General features: G+C 49.3%; 1 protein-coding gene across 11 annotated transcripts in view; it reads right to left on the bottom strand.

Moving 5' to 3' along the window:
- LOC1277384 (serine-rich adhesin for platelets) overlaps positions 1–19,270 on the bottom strand; it is a 52,639-nt gene that overhangs the window by 9,604 nt on the left and 23,765 nt on the right. For 5 of the 11 annotated variants that reach the window (XR_009764725.1, XR_009764730.1, XR_009764726.1 and 2 more), the window contains exons 3-6: positions 3,653–4,875; positions 2,766–3,576; positions 1,980–2,676; positions 1,165–1,861 (exon numbers count right to left, since the gene is read on the bottom strand). Coding sequence is in view for 2 of the 11 variants with exons in the window: in XM_061643501.1 (XP_061499485.1) it covers positions 1,165–1,861; positions 1,980–2,676; positions 2,766–3,576; positions 3,653–4,875; positions 7,054–7,425 (3,800 nt within the window). In the remaining 9 variants the exon portion in view is untranslated. Of the gene's footprint in view, positions 1–1,164; positions 1,862–1,979; positions 2,677–2,765; positions 3,577–3,652; positions 4,876–7,053; positions 8,920–14,044; positions 14,208–19,270 lie in introns of those variants that run through there. The other 6 variants (XR_009764724.1, XR_009764719.1, XR_009764717.1 and 3 more) reach the window with 6 other exon arrangements.

Raw genomic sequence — 19,270 nt, 5'->3', positions numbered from 1 at the left:
TTTTCCATACAAACGAATACTTTTGAATTGAACTGTCAGCCAACTATCGAGCGTTTAACTAAAAAGCATGCCAACCAAAAAGTGTTCAACTATTGAATTCTGACTGTATTCTATAGTTGGAAGAAAAACGAAGGTTTAATCAGTTATTTCAGATTGTATATACATTTATGCGTGATTTTTCGAGATTGTTCAATACATCAGCCTGATTTTTTGTTGAAGAGACGTGGTCCAAGGAACTGTTCAGGAAGCCTCCAAGTCAGAAAATAGTCCTACTTTAGGTGGCAGAAAATGATCCGACAACATTAGCCGGTATCGCGAATAAATAAACAGATTTTAACAGTCGTTTAAAGTTCATTTTGGTTTAACCGAGTTCATTTGTTGATCATTCCTGTTCAACTGAACGATCATCAAAAACAGTTAACGACTGCTCGATATCGCATATAGGCAAACGACACATGGGAAAAAATTGAGCAGTATAAATAAACGACTGACTGTTAATTTGTATCGCATACGCTCTTGACGATCGTTTGTTTAACGACGGCATAGGATCAGTCGTTAAAATTAACAAATGAGCTCAGTGCGTTCGCGATTGAAATTCGAGCAATTTTTAATGACTGTTAATTTTTTACCATTTCTTTCGCGATACCGGCTACAATTACCGTATTCCGGTAAATTAACCATTTTTTAAAGCAAAAGTATTTAACATAGAACATTAAAAGTGTTCTAATAACAGAATATTTTTAATAAATAATAAAATATTTGACCAGATAATGTAATGCTGATTACTATATAGCGCTATTATACATATTTGTTTAGCATAATTTGAGACTCAAGCTCAATAATTAAATTGTTCATTATTAATTTTTTCGTGCGGTGAGTGAACTTGAACGGATTAAACTCTTACAAGAATCCACTGTGCTTAGGTAAGAATTTTCAAAAAGATTTCATGTTTTAGCACATGCAACAAACATTCTTATTAGTTTTTACTTAACTCATCAGGAAGTAAATGTAATTCCAGAATAATTGCATTGCTTACACACGAACCAGCGTTCGTGTATTAAAAATCACTTCTCACTTTACTGTACATTACTTTACTCGTATGAGTTTGACCACGCTACGCGAAAAAGCTTAGCAAGAAATCCCCTGTTGCCATCAAATACTCACGGTGAGGTTGGTTCCGGATCCTCCTCGATCAGCACCACATTGCTGCCGTTCAGGCTCGTCGCGGACGAGGTCGTGCTCCAGTGGTCCTTCGTCGCCATGTAATAGCTCTCGTTGCGCAAGCCGTGCGGCGTCGTGGTTGCTGCTGCCGACGACGGCTGCCCCATCGGCGGTGCACCGTACGACCGCTGCCCCGATTGTCTTTGGTTGTTGTTCGACGAATGATGGTGCTGCTGCTGTTGCTGGCTGCTCATCGTGCTGGTGCTGCTGTTCGTGCTGCTGTTTCTGATGTAATGGCCACCGGTTAGCGTGTCACTGCTTCCACCACCACTACCGCCGCTGAGCGGCAGCGAGCCGGTATGGTGCAGCGTTCCAGTGCTGTTGGCCGAGCTGCCGCCGGTTAGCCGATCGAGTACGGGATTGCTGTACCGCTTGCTGCTCTGCTGCTGCTGTTGCCCTCCCGTTTGGTGCTGTCCCGTCGAGGTCGCGCTTTGTTGCGACTGCTTGTCCGAGCTAAGGTAGATCACGGTTGTGCCCGAGCTGCCACCGCCGACCGGCTGCTGATCTTCCCCACTGCTACCAGCAGCAGCAGCCGCCGCCGCCGTACGCTGCTCCATCGTTTCGAGCAGCTCGCCGGTACTCACCGGACGCCCAATGCGTCGCGCTATCTTGAGTATTATCTTACCCGGATAGCTGCCACCTGGGAGCGAAACAGAAATATGAATCAAACACAATTTGAAGAGAAATTCATTAGAACAACACACAAAATCGAGTTTTCCTCTTTTGTGGCAACACAGACTCCTCCTCCTCCTCCTTACCCGACTGCAGCATCGCACGACGCAACGTATCCATCGCTTCGGCATTCGACTGCCCCAGCAGTGACACGCCGTTCACGCTCAGTAGCTGATCGTTCATCTTGAGCCGTCCGTCGCGGCTCGCCGCCCCACCGTGCAGCACGCTTTTCACGAAGATGCCGAGATCGCCGTCGGTTCGGCTGGTGCCGCTGCTGCTGCTGCTGCTACCATTGCCCGAGCCCGTCTTGCCCTTCACGCTCACGCCCAGCCCGGCCTTCTCCGTGTCGTGCACCGGTATGTGGAGCGTCAGGATTTCGCGATTCTTCCACGCAGCGCCGGCCAACGATTCGCTGCCGCCGCCGCCACCACTGCTAGCGTTGGATGCGACACTTCCGTTGCTGACATTGCCACCGCCGCGACCACTTCCACCGTTCTCGTGCAGCAGCTCCGCCACGTGGGTCGTCGAGGCCGACTTCAGTATCGAGGCGAGCGGTTTCTTCTGGACGGAGGGCGTTTTCGGCGACCCGGCGGCCGCCGCCCCCGGTCCGCCCGCTAGCTTTGGCAGGGAACGGCAGTTGCCTACGCCGGTCCGGCTCCCGTCCGTACCGTCCCCGTACGCCAGGCTGTTGCTGCTGTTCGACTGCTTCAAGGACGATTTCGGCATCACCGGGGGTGGCGGTTTCGGTGGCGAATTCTTTGGTTCACTTTCTACACTAAAACCCTACGAAAATAGACAGAGAGAAAGAGAGTGAAATTGTTGTACTTGTAAATGCCTTTTATGATGCTTTTGTTAGGAAAAACAAAACTTACTATTTCACGCTCCTTCACATCGGCCGCCAGCTCCTGCTGCCGGGACACCACGATCTTGAGCGTGGCACCGTGCGGGGTGCCGCGCAGTATCGAGACGACCTCGGTCTGCGATTTGCCCGTCATCGGGATACCCTCCACCTCGAGCAGCCGGTCGCCCGGCTTCAGCCGTCCGTCCTCTACCGCGGCCCCCTTCGGCAGTATGTTCTTGATGTAGATCGGGCAGTGGCCGCCGGCCGGATTGTCGCGCGTGGTCACGGAAAACCCGAGCCCATGGTCGCCCTTGGTCAGCGTGATCTCGATGCGCTTGCCGAGCTTGCGCGTGTTCGCGACCTGCAGGCTGGTGCCGGTCGAGGGTGCGCCCGGGATTTTGCGGGTCGGCGAAACCGTCGCCACCTTCGCCGCCGACGTCGGCTTCTCCTCCGCCTCGATCATCATCTGGCCGACACGGTTGTCCCGCGGGTAGCGCGGACCGCTGCCACTTTTCAACAGCCGACCGCCGCCACCGGCCGCGCGTCCACTGCTGCCCCCACCGACGCTTCCACCACCGCCGCTGCTGCCGCCCCGTACCACCCGCAATCGTAGCTCCGTCGATGCGAGGCTCTTCTTAAGATGTTCCTGCACGGAACTTTCCGAGAGTCCGACGAGCTTGATGTTGTTGATCTCCAGGATCCGGTCGCCCCGCCGCACCCGGCCCCGTTCGGCCCGGCTGCCCGGTTCCACGCTCTGCACCAGCAGCCCACCCCGCTCCATGTCCGGGATGGCCGTGAGCCCTAGCGGGCCGCCCGTTTCGTTCACTACGAGTAGCATTTCACTAAGAAATAAAAGCAAATTTTAATGACAACCAGGTTTTGGGGCAGCGCACCAACACACCAAACAACAACACCTACCTATCCTTCTCCCGTATCGAATCGTACACGGATGCTTTCGCCTGCCCGAGCGGTTCCTTGCGCGTCGACTCCCTCGGCAGCGATTTCGAGCTGAAGCTGCTGTTGCCCCCTCTGCCCATGACCGACTCGCTGCCGGCGTGAAACGAATGATGCTGCATCTGTTGCTGCTGCTGTTGCTGCTGCTGCACATAGTTCTGGTACGTCTGGTATCCGTACGCCGGGGACGATTGATTGTGGGCGGCCGACGACGATGCTGACGAGGACGGCGTTGTTGCTGTTGCTGCTGCTGCCGCCGCTGCTGCCTTCTCTGCCGCATCCATCCACCGGTAGCCGGTCGACGCTTCCGCGCCGAGAAACTGCATTGACAGCCGGCCGGACCGATTGAACGCCTGGGGCAGCAGACTGTCGTGCTGTTGCTGCTGCTGCTGTTGCTGGTGCTGCTGCTGCTGCTGTCCACTGTCCTCCTCCGGCACGTTCCACTCCTCGCCGAGCAAATGGTGATGGTGCGGGTTGTGGTGGTGGTGATGGTTGTGATGGTAATGGTACGGTGGTCCGCCTCCACCCCCGTTCTGCTGGGGCGACAGCAGTCGATCCGGCGGTGGATCACTGTCACTGCGGCAAACCGGTGCCGCCGACCAGCGCTTGCTCGTGCTCTGGTGGTTGCCGTTCGGGTTCACATTGTACAGCGGGCTGCGCTGCTCGGTCACGCCGATCTGGTGCAGTGACGGTTCGCTGCCCCGCCGCACCTGCAGCCCGAGCCCGAGCGGTGCCGGCTCGTTCGCAAACACCTCGATACAGGACGCTCCACCGCCCGGGCCGGACTCGGAGCCGCCACCCACCGTCACCACGACACTGTCGGCCGCACTGCCGCCACTGCCCGGTGCCCCACTGCCACCCGCCCCGACGACAACAACGGGCCCGCCGGAACCGTCGGCCAGCGGTGCAGGGCCACCGACGCCTACGACAACGCCGCCACCGAGCGGGGGCACCTTGCCACCGCCGCCCGGTGTCTGGAAGATGTCCGGGCTACCGGTACCGACCGAGCTTCCGCTCGCCCCATCTCCGCCGCCCTGCTGTACGCCCGGATCCAGCCCGACCGCTGCATCCTCATAGCTGGCAATGATTTCCTCCCGATCGTCCGCAACGTCGCTGATGTGATCTTCCGGATCGAGAATGCCCGACTGTGACTGAAGATGGTGCACCACGACCCAGGAGTCTGGATTCTGTGGGGAAAGAGAACGAAAAGCAGAAAAATGGAAGTTAGATTCGTCCGCAAGAAGCGAGTGTGGGGGATGAAAATTAGCAAGAATATAAGAAGAATCATTCTATTATTGATGAGTTTGAATCCAAAACAAAAGAGTTACTTTAAAGTTTCGCATATTTTTAGTGATGGGTAGAGTTGACAAAAATCCGGAGTCGACTCCGAACCGACTCCGATTATTTCGGAACCAACTCCGGAAGGTAGTATTATCCAGTATTATCCAACAAGTCTTCAGGTGTTATCTGCAGCAGTCCAGAACCGCTCGAAGTCATCCGGAGTCGGAGTCGTCTGAAGTCGTCTGAAGTCGTCTGAAGTCGTCTGAAGTCGTCTGAAGTCGTCTGAAGTCGTCTGGAGTCGTCTGGAGTCGTCTGAAGTCGTCTGAAGTCGTCTGAAGTTGTCTGAAGTCGTCTGAAGTCGTCTGAAGTCGTCTGGAGTCGTCCGGAATTGCACCGGAATTGCAGTTCACTCCGATCCACTCTAAATAACTCTGATTCCGGTCTACTAAAACCGACTCTGAACGACTCCAGATAACTCCGGACGACTTCAGACTACTCCGGAAGGCTCCAGACGATTCGGGACAACTCCAGACTACTCCAGACGACTTTAAACTACTCCGATCCAGAGAACTCCGGACGGTTCCGGATGATTCCGGATAACTCCGGACAACTCCGGACGATTACGGACGGCTCCGGACGGCTCCGGACGACACTGACCCAGACGACTACGACTCCGGGCGGATATAGTAGTTCCCATTTTGCCGGAGTCGGAATAGGACTATTAATAGTCGGAGTTGGATCGGACACGGTGGTATACTCCAGAGATAACATCAATACATCTTCTAATCCCTTTCCTTTTGAGTAGCGAAATTCAACCGAACTGTCAACTTCGGTACGTATACCAAAGAGGAAAAAAGTCATAAAAACTCTTTGTGATGTGTTGAGTTCTAGCAATGCACGAGCGATATTATAACTTGCGAGGTTCAACTCACGCACATCTTCTTCTGGACGCGCACACATATCGAGCATCGAACTTACCGAAATGTACATTCTTTCTATATTTTCAACAGATTAAAGCTTTCTGACCTAAAGAGGTCTTAGAAATGGCAAATAACTTCACTAAGTAAGGCGCTCGCGGTTCACACAAGGCTTTAAAAGAAACAACTTTAACTCCTGCACCCGTTCGGTACTAGAATCTGCAGTTGCTGCTGGAATGGACCCTGTAATTCAAACAGCACGCCTCTTCAAATTACAATACGTAACACACGCCGTGTACGTGCCTTTTGTACGCTTTTGTGAGTGTACACAAAGTTGGCAACGAGCGGTAAAAGTTCCCTTCTTCCTTCCTTTTTTGTTTGTCAATTCGTGCCTTAGCACTTTGAGCAGTGTTTGGTAACGAGACACACACTTCCCCAAACAATTGTGAACCGAGACGCACTGCCAGACACAAATATGGATTTGGTAAGCGAAAACCAACATACTCAACCGGCTCCATCATCAACCAGTCAATCACGCACAGCAATCGCGTCCAGAGAATCGAATGTCGCGGTGCCTTTAATCGCCCTTCGGTTCGGTGGGGTAAGAAGGGGTTTCAAATCGGCACACACCTCGGGGCTGCACGATGATAACCATCGACAAAAGGGACACCCCCCGCCCCTGTCCGTCTCGCAACACGTGTGTAAGCGTCCCATTTTGAAAAGCTTGAAGCAATGAGACAACCTTTGCATTGCTGCCATTATCGCGACGTCCGTTGACCCGCCACACGAATGGCGGTGATGAGTGATGACCACCACCCCCGAGGCTCTCCAAAAGAAAAGGGCGACGATAAGATAAGAACGATTGTGAAGAAACTGACGTAGGCAACCCCTGAAGTAAAAGACCATTCGTGGGAGGGAGAGTGCGCTGTCCTACCCGCGATGTAGGTTTTTAACTGCCCCAAATAAACGCTTTGATTTCTTCCTCTTCAAACCCCTGCACCTTCGTCTAGGGACAGGAAGCGGCCAACAAACATTACTTCCTCGCACACACACACACACACACACTCACACATTAAGGTTAATTAAGAGAGTACACAGGAAATTGCGCTCCAGCGGCTAATCTAATTACGCCGGCGAACGGTAATGCCGCACCGCTCTGTGTCTTACTTTTGCGCAACACGGTGCTGCTGTGCCCGGTTCCAGGGTGGTGCAGCAGCTGTTGCTACTGCTGCTTGCCGGCTGCTGCCGGTAGGCGCTCGTCAGCCCCCGGGTGGACGATGATGCTGATCGGGCGCCGCCGCTGCCGCCCGCTTCCAGCGTGCCGGAGGATCCACCGCTGTCGAGCGTCTCGCAGCTGCCGCCCACCTTCCGGGGCAGGTTGAGCGAGTAGCTCTTGTACAGGTACTGGTTGCCGTGCGGGATGCCCTTCTGGCGCTGGTGCACCTGGTACGTGTGACGCCAGCCGAAGATGCCGGTAATCTTGTTCGCCAGCGCCGGACACTTCGGCGGCAGCTCGAAGATGTTCGCTTTCTTCTTCATTCTATCATATGCACACACACACGCACGCACGCACTGTGACACTATTGCGACGATGTTTGGTATGGTTTGTTCATAGCTCTATATTCCGGTTGCCTCCAGGTTTTGAAAGGTGTAAGTGTGTATTGCAGCCGGTTGACCGACGCGTGCTGAACTTGACCGAACAAAATCTTCACACCTTAATTACATTACCACTTTCGGTCGTTTGCTTTTTACTTCTTGTTTTTTTTTACAAACACACATAAACACTAAACTCTCGTTTTGCTGCAACACACTGCCGCAGAAAGATAAGACGCAACAACACTGCCGTTAGGAAAAGTTAGTACATCTCACTGCACACACCTTTGTACTTTTCGCAATTGCAAACTCCCACTAGAGCCAATTTGTCCAACGCTTCGTACCAAAAACAATGTCTCAAAGATGGCACACACTATCTCTGTATTCTCCCAGCGCCTGTTATCTGCCAACAGAAAAGGCGTTAGCGCAGTGACACAACACAAACACGCGCAACCCCCCTCCAACAACAGATTGTTTGCAATACAGTTTGAGGTAAACAATTTGCATAGCTTCTTTCACCAGCACCAGTTTTGGGTGAGTGTAATACGGAACACAGACAGGTCGGTAATGTCAGGAGAGCTCCTGGAGCGCGCTTGCAGGGCTTTGAAACGGAAAAGGCAACACATTCGAACGCAATTTCTCCGCCCGAACGGTGAAGGGAAATTTTCTGGGAAAACTTCGATGCACTCGATTTGACTGCTAGCAGTAGACTGGTGGTGGTTTCGCTGTAGCTGTCTGTTACATGACCACTGCCAGTCGTAGCACACAAGTGTGCGGCGGCGCCGGTCGGCTCGCGGTGCGCACAACATTAACCATCCAAACGTACTCGTCACCGCTCTCGTGCAGTTGGCGCGTATGAACAAATGCGTGTATCAATAAATGGTAGAGGTTTTGCATGCTTTTTATTGCTACAATAGTATCCCAAGACACCAAGATGAGTCATTTTGGAGGCAAAGCAAATTTGATGACTTTGTGTAGCGACGCTAGACTATGGGAGGACGGAAAATATGCAAAATGACATGGAAAAAAGGAGCAAAGGGGTAAAATGTATTCAAACTGTTATACATTATTTTGCAATGCATCATGGTGGCCCAGGAAATTGTAGATATACCCTTACAGCCATAAAGCTGCATCTGGATGTCACACCAGGACTAAGATATCATATGGGATGCGCAAGAAGTAGCCCAAAAACTCTAAAATCCAAGAATTCCAATAAATCTGAAAACTCTCAGTACGCCCATGAGCAGATGAAATTCAAGCAGTCCAGTAAGTCCCAGATATCCCAGAACTCCCAGAAATCCAAGAAGTCTCATAAATCCCACAAGTCTCATAAGTCCCATAAGTCCCAGAACTCCAAGAACTCGAAGAACTCCAAGAATTCCAAGAACTCCAAGAACTCCGAGAACTGCAAGAACTCCAAGAACTCCAAGAACTCCAAGTACTCCTAATACTCTTAGTACTCCTAGTACTCCTAGTACTCCTAGTACTCCTATTACTCCTAATAATCCTAGTACTCCTAGTACTCCTAGTACTCCTAGTACACCTAGAATTTCTAGTACTCCTAGTACTCCTAGTATTCAAAGAACTCCTAGTACTCCAAGAAGTCCCAGTAATCCCATAAGTTCTATCCAAAGAACACAAAAAGATTGAACTATTAAAAGATTTGCAAGAGTCACACTCCACAGGGCAAAAATGTCATCAAATCTCACAATGGGGTTCGTGAACTAACTTGTCTAAATGGGATTTTCGTTGTAGACATCTTGATGTGACGTAAACGTAAAAGTATCGGCTAACAATGCGATGGATCATAGATGTAAGACGCAATAATGAGATACCAAAGCAAGTCTCCAAATGCTCTCCAAGGTACAATTGTGTAAATAACATATTTTAAATTATTTGTTCTTCTTCGTTGCCACAACAACCGCTGTCGGTCTAGGCCTGCCTTTATCACAAATGTGCTTGACTATCAGTGACTTGTTGATTTACCCATTGTAGTCTTAGGTATGGGGGCACAGTCCATACGGGCATGTTGTTAAGTCGTGCGAGTTGACGACTGTACAACGGGACTTGTATATAATATATTTTATTAATATAGATATATTTTTAATGCCATGCAGAAGTTGGTAAAATTGTATGCAAAAACAACCTTACACATCTAACACCCTATGGTGAGGAGTTCATTACCATTGATGCACTAATTTCTGTTTTCTAAAATAAATACAACTTTGGCGACAATTGCACAAAACCAGTTAGTCGCTTTTGCTTGCCCGCTACCGATTGTGGCGCGGCACATGCAAACAACAACACAGCACATACAAGAAGCTCTTGGACACGCTTGAAACTAGAATTGTTTGCCAATGCCATTTACTGGTTCGCAGTCTGTCTGCCCTTTATTGACTGATCGTTTATCGCAAATTAGCATCATGGTAGCTACTCTCAGCGTTTCTTGCCGACGGTGTAACCCGAGGAGCTCATCCTGTCAGCTAATCTGCCATCTATTTCCATTTGCTGACACTAACCCTAAGGCTAGCTGTGAAACGGTGTCCTACAACACACCATCATTTTCGGGGGGAGGCACTAGTTGTAGTTCTAAAAATAAGTTCCAACTAACACAGCCTCAATTCAGTTATGCAGTTGTTCACAGCTTGGAGGCTGTTTGCTCAAATATGCAGAGGCCAGAGAAGGCTCTGAGTTTTTTTTTTCTTTTGCTTCTCTCTATTGGAATCTATTGCATTCCCCACCCACCTCATCTCAGCGCCGTCGTAAGACGCGGTTGGTCGGTGAAGAAAATGGACCACTTTAGATCTACTTGCAAGATGATCATTATTTCTCAGGGTCTGTGGTGTTCCGAAAAATCAACAAAGCATCAATGCAATGCCCTTCATCATTCACGCCACGTAAACACGCACACACGCACACACACACAAACAAACAGATGTATTACCCCCCTGGTGCTGTAAAGTTGTCCGGGGTTTATGTTTTTGCGGTCGTTTATTCGCTTTCCCCCCCCCCCCCCTACTTCTCCATCATAAATAGAGAGCGGTAATAGGGCGGGGGGAGAAACGCGCAAAAACTGCAACAAACACGGGAAGATGATGAAGCGCAAAAGAGAAAACACGCGAAATTGAACGGGAAAGACCCTCCCTCTTCACCGCAACCCCCATTCGGGGGTGAGTGTGTGTGGAGCGAAGAAGGCAAAAGAAATTTCATCTCAAGGGAAGGGGGGTTCGGAGCGCAAGCGCGCGCGGGGGTTGTGAGATTGAAACACTGACCAGTGAGGTGGCGGGGTAGTGGCGGAGGGGACGGAGCATTGTAATAGAAATGTGCCAGAAGTAACGGTGCGGCGGCGTCCAGAGCAGCCGCGTGAGATGAAGATGAAAAAGAACGTGCTGATCTTATGGATCGCGAGGGGGGGGGGAGGCGGGGAGGTTTAAACGGAGAGATCGGAACCGTCCGAACTGCCGGAACATCAGCAATAGTAGTAGTAGCAGTAGCAGTAGTATTAGTAGTAGTATCAAGAAGAAGGGGGTGGGATTGTGTATGCATTTTCCAATTGGTACACCCCGCGCGATTGGATGGGAAAACTTCATGGCTAAACGGTACGAACAGGGAGAAGAAGAAGAAGGGAAAAAGGCACAACAATGCAATGGCCGATGAGTTCGCTACGGTAAATACTGCTATATAGACCTTCCTTTCGGATTTTTACATCCGTTCGGAAAATCTTGCTGTACGAGAGCGAGGGGAAGGGGGACGTATTGTGCACGGCGGGGTGGGGAAGCAGTGTTGCAGATCATCATGATGATGACTTCGGACGGGGTTCGTATTACAGGTATAGGAAAAGGCAAATCAAAACTCTTGTCAGGTATTGATTTATGGTACCGGAGCAACTAGCGCGCCACGCCGGTGGTCCGAATTGCTTCGACATTGAAGGAAACGCTACGCTAGACGGAACACCCACCCTTCGCCTCTTACACTTCAAACCAGCTTCAATGTTCTTCAAAAATCGTCTAGAAACTCGATCACCATAGAATACGGTCCAAAGCTTACTGTTAGCCCAATTTCCCACAGGCACTACACCTTCTTCTTCACTCACGACCCCCGCCGCTCGTGAGTTACAAATCGATGTTTTTTTTCTTATTATCACTTCACAGCTAAAATGTTTGAACCACCCGCAACCCACTTTTGATTGAAGCGCTGCTATTTACTGACGACATCACATCATAGCGAGATTTTTGGGGTTGCTGATGCTTCTCTTCATGTGTAGTGCATCAGATGATTTCGTTTGGTCGTGGCTGGTTGATTGCTGTTTTCCCTTCGATTATGAGGCGTGCAGAAGGCAACGATCAACCTGAAGCACACACACATACACACATACAAACACACGGCTACAACGTTTTCAATCTCCGCTCGGATAACTACACACTCACAGCATCGCTCTGGGTGTATGTTGCACTGTGGCCCGATGGGTGCGAAGGCGACGAACCCTCGGCAGCTCTGTGGCATTATTTTTCTGACGGCATTATAAAACGTTTCGATGATTTCCCGAGCGTGTGCGTTCGATAAAGAGGCGTTTGTTGCACACACCTTGGCGGTTTTTTTTTCTCTTCTTTTGATTGCAGCGATGATTAAGTTTGCGGGGCGGCATTGTGATTGTTACATTTCTACATCCCCTTCAGCACAGCGGCGCTCCGCCCCCTTGCTCTTTCACACTCGTTGATTAAATGTAATAAGTTATCCACGTGTAACAACAAACGGCCGTGTCGTGTGTGTGTGTGTGTGATCGCAAGAGTTCAAGAGCACACGAGAAAGAGCGAGAGAGAGAGAGGATCAACAGCACGAGTGGAAGGCAACAATGATAACAGGCTTCACCCTTGGAAGGGTGTCTCGCGTTTTGCAACGACTTTAACCCTTCTTTCCCTCCTCAGGCAAACAACACGCTGAAGGGAAAATCCACACCGTTCACCACACCTCAGCCACCACTCCGTACCTCTCCATCGGAAGAAAAGCGAAAGCTCGCGCCAGGCCTGATCTCCACGAGGGTGGAATGATGCTCAAGACTCCGATGCGCGGGTGGAGTATAAGGAAAGCGCAGTTACTCCACAACCAAAACGTAACGTTTGTGTCCGTCCCTCTGTCCCCCCTTTACTGGTTGCTGCACGCGCACACCAAACACGTTTCACACTGCATCGCGAGGAAGTGGAAAACGCTTCTGCTGTTCGCTTTTCGCTAGCAGCTTGCTGCCTGTACACGTCGCTCTGGCTTCACGAAGGTTTGCCACTCGGAATTGGATGCAAATCGGTACCGGAAGCAACGCTAAAACAAAAATGCCACACGTCCTCTGTCTGAGACATTCGAGACATTCGATCTTCTGCGGATCGTGCGCTAAACGGTGGGGAAATCTGTTGCACCAGTTAGGAAGTGGACATTAATGAGCGATCACAGCCGACCCTAGTTGAGCAGAGCGTGAATCAGCTGACACCGCGCCAGTTGAAACGGTTGGCAAACACACTCAGAGAGAGAGAGAGAGCCTTTTCCGTTGCAGTTTTCCCCGGAGATGCCGACACTGTTTAATGCCACTTTGCTTTAGTTTCACTGGATAGTACAATTTTGAAGCACAACGAGCAATTCCCTATTGGTATGTCGTCCAGCGCTACACTGCTACATTCACAGCCATCGTCCGTCCGTCCAAACAGACGTCCGACGACGTGCAAGCAGCATATTTCAGGTCTTGGTTGGGGGGAGTGGTGTTGCTTTAATAACTTTTCCAACGGCAACGAGCCACGCACACAACACAACACTACTGCCCAGAGTCCGCCGCACCCTTGGAACCCCAGTAGAGAGAGAGAAGGTGTAACGGCCGAATTGTTACGGTGACCGAGCCCTCCGAGCTCGTTCGCTGTCCCGCTTCTGCTGCCCCACTCACAGTTTCGCTCTCTCTCTCTTTCCCTCTCTCGTCTTCTTGGCTCTGCGACACAGATCGAGAGCGCGTTCTCGTTTGCTGGACGAAATGAAAAGCTCTAATTGTTGTGTGTTTGTGCTCCAGCGGCAGCAACAACGACAGCAAACCCTTTCTAACCTCCACCCTGGTCGCTCTCACCCCTCACCCAACCTCACCAACGGGCGCACGTTCGAATCCGGTGATTCCAGTGAGGAAGGTGCAAGGTCTGGCGGGACGTGAAAGAGGAAACCGTACTAAAGGGGTGGTGTGGTGAGCTTAAAAACTTTTGCCACAAACACTTGTGCGACCAGACCCCCCCCCCCCCCCCCACCCACCTCTGTGTCTCTTTTCCCTTCCCTTTGTTGCACACACACACACAAACACTGGATTGTTCACACACACACACGCACGCACTGCGCTTCTGAATGGAAATCCGTTTTGTGCAAATTGGCGAACGCGATCGTCCCGTGTAAAGCTGCGCGCACACCTCTTCCTCTCCTGTGCTCCATCCGTCGCGCGTTGTTTGATGTGCCACAACGCCACGATTAACAGCTAAAAAAAACTGCATTCCCCGGGAGGCTTGTGTCCGCCCCCCCCCCCCCCCCCCCCCTTAGTCCCTCCTCTTACTGGTGGGTCACATACACTCGCACAGCGCACAAACACAACACACCCCACACGCATTACGCAGCTCACCCACCGACCGACCGGTGTGCTTGTGAGTGAGTGAGTGTGTGGCTGCCACGGAACCCGACGCGTGACTAACTGCCAAACACCACTGCCTGCGAACTGAAACCACGGCGGCCGACCCTGCCTAGCTGGGTATGGGTATTGGTGGGTGTGGAAGCGCCCGACAGCGAGCGGCACACTGGGCGAATAACCCCACTGGCGGCGGCAGGAAAACAGTGGATTGGGTGGAAAATGCGTTATCGCGGCTACCTGCTGTCTAAGCGGAGAATATCCAACCCATATCACAGTATAAATGCAGTCAGTCATGCCACATTTATTAGAGCATAAGGTAATAGCAATATTTTTATTAAGTAAATAAAAATAATGCTCATCGATCACATTGTTTTACTCCTTTTGGATCTCTGCCTGTTGTTTATATATGTTCTTGGCAGCCTACCATCGTAAAGCATAGATGGTTCCATCGCTAAGTGCTCGGTGTCATGCACCTCATCATCATCAGGTAGTGACATCGAACCCAACTTAGATCATCATCAAACAGACAAACAGCTAACTTTTCCTCCAAACTCGATCGAAATGCACCGGTATAGCTGCATTTTCCTTTAGATAAACATGAGTGGAATCGCAAACGGTCTCTCGGAACCCAGGTGTGTATTGTCAATGTAGAAGAGAGTAAGTAATATACTTTTTTTTGCAATTTTATCCCAACACGCGTCGACACGCTACACATTTTCAAAACACAGGTAGCCGGAAGCCTTTCGTAGATCTTTATGTCACCGTTATCAGCAAAAAATAAAAATAAAAACTTTCGTCGATTTCACCGCAATGACAACGGTCAACTGCCACAAAAACACTAATATCAACCTATCTCGACTAAATCGACAGTACATTATAGACATTACAGCGAATGCTAACATTAACATGCTTTGCTGTATCTGGCCTGGCTTTAAAAGTGGAAAATTTGAAATGTAAAATTTTAATGATTTCGGAACGCAACGTAATTAATTGAACTGAACATATAATTCCTGCTACTACAGCAACTGATTTTACTTTTTTTCATCTTTATAGCCTATCTTTTGATCAAATTAACATATTCAATACTGTCGCATATTAAGTTTAGTTGTTTTTTTTTTCTTCAAACATTGCACTTTGATATTCAAAAAATCAATAAAATAGAAACAGTATTACAATGTTTCAATTGTTACAATCTTTATAAAACATAATAATCGCTAGAAATTCGTCCCAAATTAAAAAAAAGACTAAACACGTTATTTTAAACAAAGGTGTTTGTAATTGTTTAAGATACTTCCTATGAAAAAAAAACTTCTTTTAATCTTGATTTGCCTTTACCAACCCCGCCTACCTCGTCATTTCAAATTAACCTAGATTCGAGCGTTCCATACAAGCAACGAAACGAACATAGTGGGTTCGGAACGAAATTCCCATCACTAGACTGAGACTTGATTTAGGATCCGGTGCAGCTGAAACGTTTGTATTTTTTTATCTTACGTTTTTTATCCAGAAGAAGATCCAAAAATGCCATATCTTATGTTTTAAGTTTACAATTATGAATTGATATTATTTGCCATTTAAATTGTTCAGAAAAATAGCAATTAATAATAAATAAAATACATTGTTGATTTATGGTTTACTGTTAAAGGAGCGTTGATTTGTAATTTTTGTTTACCCTACTCTACAATTTTTTTTTTAAATAAATTTAAAAGAACTTAAAGCAATCTTTTATTTTCCTCTATATTTTTTACCACCCCCTGTACCCGCTGTTCTTCTCTCGCTGGGCTTCACAAGCCTTTCGCTCTCACAGCGCACACAGCAGAGAGTATACGATGCGGAGCTGTAGCGGAGAGAACTAAAGATGAAAATCACTAGCAGCAGGTCGATCATGTTTACACCGACAACGATTGCTGCAGCTCTCATTCGTCTTTCTCCGGTCGAGTGACAGTTGCGCACCTGCCGAATGATCTCAAGTGCGCGCCTAAATGTATGCTACGTGCGTACACGTGCGCCTGCACCGCACGGTGTGTTAAACTAGGCGCCGTACCACTAGACGATGTGCGGGTAGCCAACTGTTGGGGACAAGCATTGTTCAAAACAGAGATCTCGTTAACAGTTTTTAGTGAGCGAAGCCTGGATAGATTTGCAATGGTAAATTTGTAAAAGCTAAATTGTAAACATGGAACAGAACGTTAATTGCACGCTCTAATATTACATGACGATCTTACACAATCAATTTCATACAAAAAAATCATAAATGTTGTGTTAATGCACTATAGTTTAACGAGCGATTAGGTGCCAAAACACAACACTCTCTGCATGCTTAGTAATATTTTTAATTTTTTGCCTATTGCATCATACTCCATGACTGCCAGCATCAATAAATCACCCGGGATAGCAGCCTCCTATCGCTGCAAGCCCGTGGCTAATGTTTGCGCTATAAAAATATACATAAACACCTACAGTAAGAGCTTTAAGAGCGCCTGATATTGTCATGTAATAACACGCCAGAAAATTATACAATTATCGAACCCCTAAACATTCCATTTCACGCACAGAGGATGCAAACAAAAAACTTCAACACTTCCAAGTATCGTCCTCCGCGCGCGATCGTAAATTTGTTTTTAACCGTCGCGCAAGCGACAACTGTTCATCCGGCGTTCATCCGATTGCGCCCGCCAGTGTGTAATGGATCTCGCCATAACAACACACGCTCTCCAACTGACGATGAACAGGTGAGCGCGGGTTTCTTCTTCTTTGTTTGGTGTGTGCTATGCTGTTATTGGTTTTTTTTTTGCTGTATGACGTGCAATTGAACTCGGTAGAGAAAAAAAGATGGACGAATAAACAGAGAAAAGGTGGGCATGCAAGCAACACACACGCACAAGAGAGGAGAGCAATATTTACAGAATATCGAATGAACACAACAAACCAACAAGGGTGGAATGATCGTGTGGGTAACACGTTGAAGGAAATATATGCACAAACACACACGCGCGTACACACAGTGGAAATGATGGGTGGAAGGGAGAGTGTTGTGGCCGTGTTGTGTGGCGGGACGGGAACTCGTAAAACCGGTTTTTCGTTCTTTTTCTCTCCAGCCCGCAGCACACCCGGCCCGGACTCGACTGCTGACGTCCACCATCACCACCACACACAGCCACGCAAGTCGTCTGTCTGCCGCAGAGAGCCCAAACCCAAAAACGGACAACACGCTTTTGCCAACGGATTGCGTAGATAAATACCTTCGCGGGTTCACGACGATGGTACCGTCCTCCACCCACCCACCACTGCACCGACGCCCTTTCGAGCGTCCGGGGCACACGGTTGCCATTCATCTCACCTATACCAAAAGGCAGGCTTGTGTGTATCTCTTGCCCGTCCGCGTTACTGCTGCTGTAGGCTTCTTCCCTCTCTCTCTCTCTCTCCCTCTCTTTCACCTCCTCTGCCGTTCTAGCTCCTTTAACAACCACTTCACAGACCAGAGCCATCCCCATCTGCTCGTGTCTCCACACACACACACACACACACACATACCGGTACACAGCATTCAAACAACTTTGGCAGGCAGTGCGTCATCAACTGGTCATTTCATTTCCCAGATGCACGTGGCGGCAGCTTACGGAGAGGCACATCTACAGAGCGCACTCTGAACGGCGGCGTTCAAGAAGGCTCGAAAGTGTGTATGTAATACACGTACAGCACAACACACCAGAGAGTATTACCTCCGCCAGCGGTATGTGTAAAGGGGTACAAATTTTACTACCGCATTTGAACGCTTTGTTGCTCTCCCCGCGGTTAAAGATCACCGGGCGGATTTGCTGGTTTTATCGAGACATTGTGGCTTGCGTGTGCAGCCCGCTTGCACCAACATCATGCCCGTTGCAATGGCGACTGCATTGGTATGTGGTGTGTGTGTGTGTGTGGATTAAGATGTGTGCTCTCGGGCAACGGCATGCAAACAAAGGCAGCGCCGCTGTCTCTCCGTACTCCAATGCACATTCTCTAAGCGCAATGGCCGGGACACTTACCAATACCCTTTTTAGAGTCTTAGCTGTAGCGGCAAGGGTTCATGAGGTCATCCTCCTGCGTTCATCAGAGAGCTCCGGTCGCAGCGTGTAAGGAACGTGTTTCTGCGCTCGAGGATCGATCCTAATGGTCCTTCGAGCCGGATGGTTTTAGCTCGTCATCAAACACTTTCACACGATGGCGGTTTGGGCTCAAGGATCGTTCTGCAGAACGTCTTTCTGTGGTTGCCTGCTCGGGAAGCTGGCGGCGAGCCAATCGTATGAGTCATCCACCACCCCATCAAGGGGGGCCCTGTTCATGCCTACTACTTGCGGACGAATTTGGCAAACAAAAACAACCCACACAGACACTTTGTTTGCCGCTACTCGCAAACAAACAGGGGGTCGCGTCCTCTACTCCTTCAAATTCACGCACACACACTTGCAGGGAGAGACACCAAATGAAGATGCCTCCTAACAACGCTGTAAGAGCGTTGTGAATAGCGCAAAATATTTAATACACTCCAAGCCGCCGACGAATCTAACCTTGTACGCGACACATCATCAACAGACGATCCGAGGTAAACATCTCTCTCTTTCTCTTCGAAAAAGACCAACATCCAAAGATCCACAACACATCGCCCTCCAATTTCCAATTCAACAGTCTCCCCCTCACTTCTCACTCTCACTTTTATTGTACGCACACAGTTTGTTTTTTTCCTCTCCTGTATGCTGTGCTGCTGGACGGACGTGACCGACCGCGCCATTGCATAACTCGATGTACGCCACACACAAAGGAACGGGGTAAAAGGTAATACACCACACTGCGGCTGCTGGCGCCGCTTTGCGCGCAACCACGTAGAATATCTCAGGTGGGAAAACTTATCCAAAAGTGATCAGGTTATCTGAGATTAAATCAATTCATGTCGCTTTTTCTCGAGCGAGCGCCTGTGCCTGACCCTGCAACTTTTGAAGAGGTAGTGAGAGGGTGCTTGCAGATACATAAGAGATCAGATTTGGTGTGATTTCGTACATACATCGAGGATAGGAGCAGGAATTACTGAATGTAGGATAGTGACAGGGCACATTTCTCTGGGTAAGCTCTCATTAGACAGCATTGGGGACACCTGACTGCAAAGACCTTGGTCTA

This window comes from Anopheles gambiae, chromosome X, assembly GCF_943734735.2.
Source record: "Anopheles gambiae chromosome X, idAnoGambNW_F1_1, whole genome shotgun sequence".
Classification (NCBI taxonomy): domain Eukaryota; kingdom Metazoa; phylum Arthropoda; class Insecta; order Diptera; family Culicidae; genus Anopheles; species Anopheles gambiae.
This window is presented reverse-complemented; position numbering and strand designations above follow the sequence as displayed.